At 34.7% G+C, this 8,653-nt stretch overlaps 1 protein-coding gene across 1 annotated transcript; it reads right to left on the bottom strand.

The window, feature by feature from the left end:
• Positions 1-999: 999 nt before the first annotated feature.
• Positions 1,000-2,985, bottom strand: LOC100805927 (probable aspartyl protease At4g16563). Its single transcript, XM_003520664.5, has one exon. The coding sequence runs from the start codon at positions 2,630-2,632 to the stop codon at positions 1,208-1,210; it is 1,425 nt and encodes a 474-aa protein (XP_003520712.1). The 5' UTR covers positions 2,633-2,985; the 3' UTR covers positions 1,000-1,207.
• Positions 2,986-8,653: the final 5,668 nt, after the last annotated feature.

Here is an 8,653-nt window from a genome sequence, read left to right as displayed (position 1 = left end):
ATTTATGCATTTACAGTTACTTATACTTATATTGATTTTGAAAAATAGCTAAACCTAAGAAAAAAACACTTGTAGTTATCGAAAAACAAAACACTTAATACTATAAACAGAACTTATTAGTGAAAGGAAAAGGTCATAAGACGAATGTCAAATCACCGGGTTCTCTTTTGAAACCGGCAATATAAATGTTAGGATGATTAAATTGTTATTAAACTATTATAAAAGAAATAAGAAGTCTTGAACCTTTTGTTTTCCTCTATAGATTGAACTTAGAAGAAGAAAATCACACAAACTCGCGAAGAAATTAACAACCCGTGATATATGCAACTAGCAGTGGAAAGTGTAGTTAGCAGGACTTGGAGAATAGTTACAAAGAGCCAACAGCCAAGTATCAATTTGGTTGCTAACCTGTAAATATAATTAAGTCTCACAAGTTCAATTTAGAACTCATTACAGTCCAAATAGATGCCTACGGCGCTTGCCCAAATTATGAGTCTCATCACAAGATCTCAAAATGAAAAATTAAGTATTTTAATTAGTAGTTCAAGACGAATATAGGCTTGGTGATGTAGGGAAAACAAATCGAGAATAACTTAAGCTGCTGTTTATAAAGAAAAAACTGCATGCGGATTAGTTGGATTGCTCACATGCTATTGGCACAGAGAAAGAGTCTTGAGCAACCTAACTCCAATTATGGCATGGTGTTTAACTTTTACTCTGTCGGTGATCAACCACAAATAATATTGTTGCTTTTGCATATTTGTACGAAATAGTAGCAAGCAAGGCTCCTTCTCGGTGTACTAGAAGACAAACAAAAACCGCAAATAATGCAAGAATAAAGAACCCTACGCTTTATCTTACGGAACCCTCCCTTTCCATGATATGAAAGACAATTTTACCAAGGAATCCATCCCATTGTCAAAAATGCTCCTTTAGCTAAAACTCACACATGAAACCCAATAACGCTTAGCATCAACCATCTCCTTCATACACACTTGATGAACTAATCATATAGTATATCTCAATTTATTTAAAATCATTCTAAGCATCCATACTCTGTTCCTGCACTTACGCAGTAAAAAAATAAGATAAAAAATCAATGAGAACGACAAATAAATCATAATAATAATAATAGACTATAACCACCACAACGTCGTGGATGTCATGTGAATCGAATTGGGTGTTAATTAATTTTCAACTACTAAAACTAAGCTTTCCTTCTGCAACTACGAGGACCAAATCCGAACCTCTCATTCTCCAAATCATATTCAATGTAGAAATTCTGCTGCTGATAATTCCCCAAGATGATGGCCGGACCGGTTGTCTTGGGCGGACCGGCACCTCCGTCGGAGACAACGGTCAAACACACGACCTCGGCATCTCCGACCAATGAGAAATAATTCTGAAGCGGCTGCGTCATTTTGGCGCCGCCTTTGAACTTAAAAGTCAACTCGGGGAAAGTGACGGTCTTGACGCCGGAGATATTAAAACAGGGACTCAACCCAGATTGGGTCTCAGCGTCCTCGGCCCTGGAATAATTCTTCTCCAACTGCTTCACAAACTCTTGTGCCACCAAATTATAAACGGGCCTTTCCATGAACGTGAAGGTGGATCCAGAGTCAACGATGGTGCCGCCGTTACCGTCAGAGCCAGGCTCCAAAAACGTATACGGAATCTTAACATCCTTGCCCCCAACAATGACCTTGCGAAGAGTGAGATAGTAGTACTCTTTAAACGCCGGGTTGTTAGTTGATGGGTTGGAGCGAAACGGCGTGTAGCTGAGGCCGTTAGTTTTGGTGTCGCCCGTGGAGCTAATCTGCAAAACGAGATCGCTGCTTTGTGGTGTATCATCGAAGCGGTGGGAAACTAAGCAGTATGAGAATCTTTTGAGATTCATTTGTGAGGGGAGAGACTCTTGGCCGCGACCGAAGCCAGCGATTCCGGAGGGTTGGCGAATGGATAGGATGGAGCAACCTACGAGAAATTGAGGAACAGTCTTTCCCGGGAAATTGAGGTTGTCGAGGAGTAAGAAGCCTGCGGTGGAGCCTAGGCCGTATTGGATTATGTAGGCGGGGCATGTTAGGGAACAGTTTTGGGATTCTGGTTTGCATTGGGGGCAGCGAAATTGAACGTCGGAGCCGAAGATGTAGCCACATTTGGGGTTTCTGCAACCGAGGAGTTTGGCGGTGGAGGAGTTTTTGGGAATGAAGGTTGGGATTTTGGTGGTGTCGATGTTGGGGAAGTTGCAGTGGGAGCAGAGGTAGCGGGAGGTGCAGGGGAACCAAACGAGGCTGCTACCTGTGTCGAGAACGAAGGGGGAGGTTTGAGGTGGGGTTCCGAGGTTGAGATCTATGGAGTAGCCACCGTAGGATTTGGGGTATGCTGGGGTTGTGGCTACGGAGGGGGAATTGTTGTTGCGGTGTTTGAGGTGGTGGGCCCGGGTTAGGGAAGCGGAAGCTGCAAATTTGAGAGAGTGGAATGGATCTGAGTCTGAGGAATGGGGTTTGATGAGGAGAGGGGAGAGTGGGAGAGTGATGGTGTTGGGGTTTGAGGAAGTGAAAGCGATGTGAGAGAGAAGAGATAGTAATAGAAAGACAGTGATAATGTAAGAAGAAGAAGGAGGAGGAGCCATTGAGGATAGAATGGAATGAAGGTGGTGTGTATGTTTCTTTATAAATGGAAGTGGCAGCAGTGTGGCACCTAACGGGCAAGAGGGGCAGTGAGATTTGACCTTGACGGGGATGGATTTAACAAACTTGCCATCAACAAACCGGTGGAATTTTCAGTTTTGTCGCGGCACTATGAGGACTCATACTCAAATGCTGACAGCCTCACACTGTCATCTGTTTCCTACCGTTTCTATACCTATGTATACTTTGTCGTTTCAGGTTATTTTCTTTGACATTTGACAATCACACTCACTTTTTCATTTTAGTCCTAAATTGTAATCATCGAGGTAAAATTTAAGTATTTATAACTGTTCCATTCAAATGCTAAAGTATTCCTATCTTCGTCGATAAATATTATGATGATATATTTTAAATTTATCTTTTGGAAAAAAATGTAAATTATATTAAACCCAAAATGATACAATAATAAATGGGGCATACCCCGCAGTTAAAGAAAATCAAAAGTCTCCCTAATACAAGAAGACGTATGTCAAGATGCTAAAACAAATGCAACAGGTGCGCTTGTGTATACATAAGAAACTTAATCTTGCTAATAACCTCTATTACAGAAAATTGATAATCTTCAAAAATCAGCTTGTTCCTAGATAGCCAAATACAATAGACTGTAGTTGTTATAAGAACACCTGATGTGGATCTGTCCCTAATTAAAGAGTCAGTAATACGCTGTAAAAAAGTGAAACGCCTGCGGAAAGGAGCCAAAATCACGAATGTGAGCCCAAACTTGGAGAGATTTCCTGCAAGAAAAGGACAAATAAGCATTTGACTCAGGCTCATTTGAACATAAAGGGCAGAGAGAACCCTTGTTCAAAAAAACAACTTTGTCAAGAGTAAGCAGCCGATTCCTTTTAGCAAGTCACAAAATGAAAGACATCTTAGGGGGGTTGCTGGGTTCCATATAACAGAACACCAACTAACAGTAGGCTTGACACCTCTAATGTATTCATAGACTTTGCCAACAAGCAATTGTTCATTGGTGCTCCAAGATTGAATCCTCTTTTTGGCCTCTTTCGTACTTAACTCTTTAGAGATAATAAAGTTCCTTATTTGAATGATTTTCTTTATCAAAACTGAATCTGATGAAGAAGTATTGTAATTCCACACATCGCTCCCTCTGAAATAGTAATGGTGAACCCACCGAACCCATAGAGAATCTTTCTTACAATGAAAGTCCCACAGGATACGGGAAAGAAGCGCAAGGTTCCAGTCCTTGAGATTAAAAAGGCCTAAACCCCCTTCTTTTTTCGGAGAACAAACTACTGACCAAACAACCAAGGGCTTGTTTTTGCCAATATCCACTTTGCCCCACAGAAAATTACGGCACGAAGCATTGATCCGGTTCAGAACAGATTGCGACAAAGGAAAAATCCCCATCCAGAAATTCACAATTTTAAATTTATCTTTGATGATATATATTGTAATTCACGAGCACTTATATATACATATGTATGAATTGTTATATCGTTCTATTGTATATAAAGTTGTAGCAGGAATAATAAGGCTAAGTTACAAGCTCTCTTATCATTTGGTAAGGAAAAGAAAGTTGAAGAAGAAATTGAAAAGAACGAAAATATTGAGAAAGTATATCACTGATACAAAATATTTATTACGTATTTATTGATATTCATAATATTTGTACATCATAATACCAAAATTTCATATTAGAGACTTGCAGACAAATGAAATTTTATGTATTGAATTTTTCTTGTTGGATATGTGTCAGTTTTTTTTATCATCTTTCTGTTCATTAACAAAAAAAAAAATTAACTAATCTGAAGTTCAATTAAAAAATAAATAAAACTTAATAAAAAATTATTTTTCTTAAAAATCAAATTCAAATAATACTTAAATATTTAACTTTAACTTTAATACATTAATCATTTATATTTGTTTGTACATATGTTATCTTTGAGGTGCTTGTAGTCTACTATAAAAATTGTTTGCTTCAGACTGTCTCTTTGCTAGTACGTCCTGATTAAGGTTTAACTCTTCTCAAATAGTAATACTACAACGACTACTTCCAAGTATTGCCATAAGAGTTTTAGTTTAGGAACAATTTTGGAATTCAATGACTAGGACTCCATTAATAAGAGTAGTGTACATACAGAGATAAAATATTTTGCACAAAGCCAGATTTAGAAAGATGGGTCATGCAGCTGTAATAACTGGTCTAAATATACAATATCATGTCTTTTTCCAATTATTTAAGGTCTTATGCAGCTGTATATAATTTGATTACATTATATTTAAAGGGGAGAAGGAAGTCAAGATATGATCAGTAGTAGATTACGTCAAACATTAAAGACTAACAAATGTGATAATTAGCTATTTGGTCATGAAGTTAGCCAAAAACTTAGGATGATCTTTTTTTTTAAATAATCTAGGATAAAAAATTTTCCTCAATCAAATATCACCAATATTTTCAACTCACTAAATCAGAAACTAATTCTCACTAAATTAGAAACTAATTCTGTTTGTAAGATGAACTTAATTATTGTTGACCTAAAGAAATTTTACATACGGTAAGAGTTAAAGACAATTTTTTTCATTAAATAAATTATTCTTACACATGTGAACTCAATAAAACATTACATCACTATGTCAATGTTTGAGTAATCTAAAATTAAGGATTTTATATCCTTTAATAAAAAAATACTTTTAAACAAAAATCAAAAGAATGAGATGTTTAGTGTAAACGAATGAAGAACTAAAGAAAAGTAATAAGAATTACGTTTGTATTGATAATTATAGAAGATTTTAAAATTTCAAAACTAACGTATATATTTGGGGGGAAATTTGCATGAAAAACCAAAAGAAAATTTCACATATAAGAAAAATATGGTAAAAAATAATTTTAAGAAATTCAAAAACTTAAAAAGATAGTATATATTTTGAGAAACTATAATGAATAGAGTTAAAAAACTATAAATAAAATTGCCTTTTTTTACACAATCATATCTTTTTAACATAACCAAACAAACTCCTAAAAACAGGCGTTACAATGCCAACTTATGGAACACGTTGTCACGAGGATGGGAATAAAATTTGGGATGGATTGGCATTTAAGATGAATCTTTGGGTGTCCGGACAGTGGGCTGCTGAGAGGGATGTTCACAAGTCCGAAAAGTGGAGAACAATGACTGGGTTGCTCCAATGGGTAAAATTTCTGATAATAGTTGCATGCATTTTTAGTTCTCCATAATCCATTTTTGGGTTTAATAATGTTTTATCATTTGTTCAACTTTGGGGGAAAGATATCCAAATTCTAATAAATTTTTGTTTCAATTTGTTGACTTGTTCATGTCTCTGGAATACCCCCAAATATATAAATATAAAAAATTAAATAGATTTATATGAAATCCATAATTGACTAAGCATTTGTTATTGAAAGTTTTAACGTAGGCGTATTATTTAGTTTAGATGAAATTTAATTTTGTAATGTTCAATTTTTTTATTGTAAATTGGAACTTATTATTTATATGTACTTATTTTTTTATTTTAAGGAGTTAATAATAATGATTTGTATTTCAACGTTTTGGGGTTGAGAACAAAATTTTAACAAAAATAAAATGCAGCTATCACCTGACAATGCCACATAAGTAACATTTGTATTTGTATTTAAAATAAAAACTATGAAATGCTCTCTTGTATTTGTAGACTAATGTAAGTGAAGGCACATGAACGCATACCCCACTCCACGCCGTATATAGCTCATGGCACATGCGAATTGCGAGGAATGAGTAGCGCCCACAATTACAAAGCAATGCAAAACCAACAAACGCCACATGAATGAACTGGTGGCTGCCATATCCACTGTTGCAGTGATATAAATCCTTAGCATTTGAATTCAGGCTTAATTCAACCTCACTTAAGTATACTAGGCAATAGGCCCTGTTTTTAGAATTTCAATTTTTTTTAATATACTTTTTCAAATTGCACTTTAAATTAAGTGTGTGAATCATATAATGAATGACTTAATAATAAATTTTAGATAAACTTTAAGCTTAAATAAGTTAGAGATTCTTGAAATATATTCAAATTTTATAATTAATCTCTAAAAAAATTATGTTTTCTCATTGTATCTTTAAAACTTCAAAAATTTTGTGAAAGATTCATATTGTTAGTCTTCATTTAAAATGTGACGACATATTCCTTAGTTGGATATATCAACAATACACATGTGAAATCATATCAAAGAGTGGTATACATGATCTGATAACATCATCTAAACACTATTTAAAAACACATTTTAAAAAGAAAATTTTGATACCTTATTGTTTTGGATTGTTTTGACTAGCTCCTATCGTCGAAGTCCACCGCTATCGACAGTGAGGAGGAGCCACCGTTGTTGAACTCTCTCATGGTGACGACAAAATGCTCTCAGGTGAATGATGGCAGCACCTGGAGAGCTTCCATATGTTTCAAGGAACAACAACAACAACGTTGTTTTTGAAAGTCAAACTAAAACACTTCATTTTGTCGATCCACGATGAACCTATTGTGAGTTGCATTTTCACTAAAGCAAGGTTTAAGAGCTGTGATATAAAACTCGCCTGGCTCCAACCACCTCTGCCTCTAGTTCAGCATTAATCACCTCTAATTTTCCTTTGCAACCTCGACACGACCTGACCCAATGAAAATATTCGCAGGATTGTGAAAGTTCTCTCAAGAAAAAACAAGTGAGAAGATTATGAGAAAAAAAATTAGAAATCATGATATATTTTTTTATCTTGAGTCATAGATCACCCATATCCCTAATCTATTGGATCAAAAATTAAATTTATTTATGATGTGTGGTTATTATTAATTAAAAAAATTTACCTATAAAATTTTTTCTATTAAATAAATCGTCCTAGAATGACCAATTGATTTTTTAAAATAGTTTTCAAATTCTATTTATCTTTTCTTCTCTTCCTTTACTAATCAAATAAGAAAACTCTTCTCCTTCTACCAAAACATGCAAGAAAGTCCTCTCCTCCCGTTTCCCCACTTCCCAACAAAGGTCATATGCGCCGGAGAAGCCACTATCTCTTATCAGTAAAAGAAAATCATGCTTTACTCGTATTAGTTGTCCGTAGACAATAAAAAAATAGTCTTATCAGGTATCTTAATCTACAGTGTTTTAGACCTTGGATTATCATTTTGAGCACTTACTGCTTAGTACAAATTTCCCACAGCTCAAAAATAAATAAAGTTAAATGTTATCCAAATACTATCATGGTTGGTTAGGTGGAAAGTGGGCGCATATTTTCTTAAGCCAAATATTTGGGCCGGACCTATCTTTTTAGTGGGGCGTTTTGAAAATAATCGACATCCGATTGTTGTATTGTAAGCAGTAAATCATTTGTCAATCCACATAACTGAGAATATCACAATTCACAACAATACGCATATTTGTCTCTATTTTTTTGGTTTATCTTTTTCTTAAATATGTACGGGCGTAGTAGATACTGTCAAGAAATAAAAACAGGCCTTTATCCTTCTGTTATTTCGGCCATTCTATTTTAAAATTTGGTAATTAAAAAAACTAATTTTAAACTGTTAAGTACAATTGAGAATTGCATCTAAATTAATCTCCAATCCTAAATTTATATTAAAATATGTGTTTGACACAATTAACTCACAAGCTAATTAAAAGTTAAAAAATTACTAAATAAAAGTTGATAAGTTGAAGGGGCTAAAGCCCAACAACCAAACTACCTAACAATAGTGTCATAAGCAGCAGCATCAGCCATGAGGTAGGCCTTTATCGAAAGCTAATCGCTCCAAGGTTATACATACATTCAATATTCAAACATATATCTAATTTGATATTTCTAGTCAAATCATCACATTCTGAATAAATTTTATGTTGGATTAAGTTCCGACAGATTTATATTTTATAGATATAGTTGACAACAAGGTATTTATGTATCTTTCTAAAAGTTTGGCAATTTGTTTCAAGGTTTCTGAATCCTAAATATATA

The sequence above is a fragment of the Glycine max genome, chromosome 3 (genome assembly GCF_000004515.6).
Source record: "Glycine max cultivar Williams 82 chromosome 3, Glycine_max_v4.0, whole genome shotgun sequence".
Classification (NCBI taxonomy): Eukaryota; Viridiplantae; Streptophyta; class Magnoliopsida; order Fabales; family Fabaceae; genus Glycine; species Glycine max.
The sequence above is the reverse complement of the archived record's forward strand: the minus strand, read 5'-3'. Positions and strand labels throughout refer to the sequence as shown.

What these genes read in the sequence shown, in the direction of transcription:
- LOC100805927 (XM_003520664.5), bottom strand. Translation starts at nt 2,632, where the DNA reads ATGGCTCCTCCTCCTTCTTCTTCTTACATTATCACTGTCTTTCTATTA.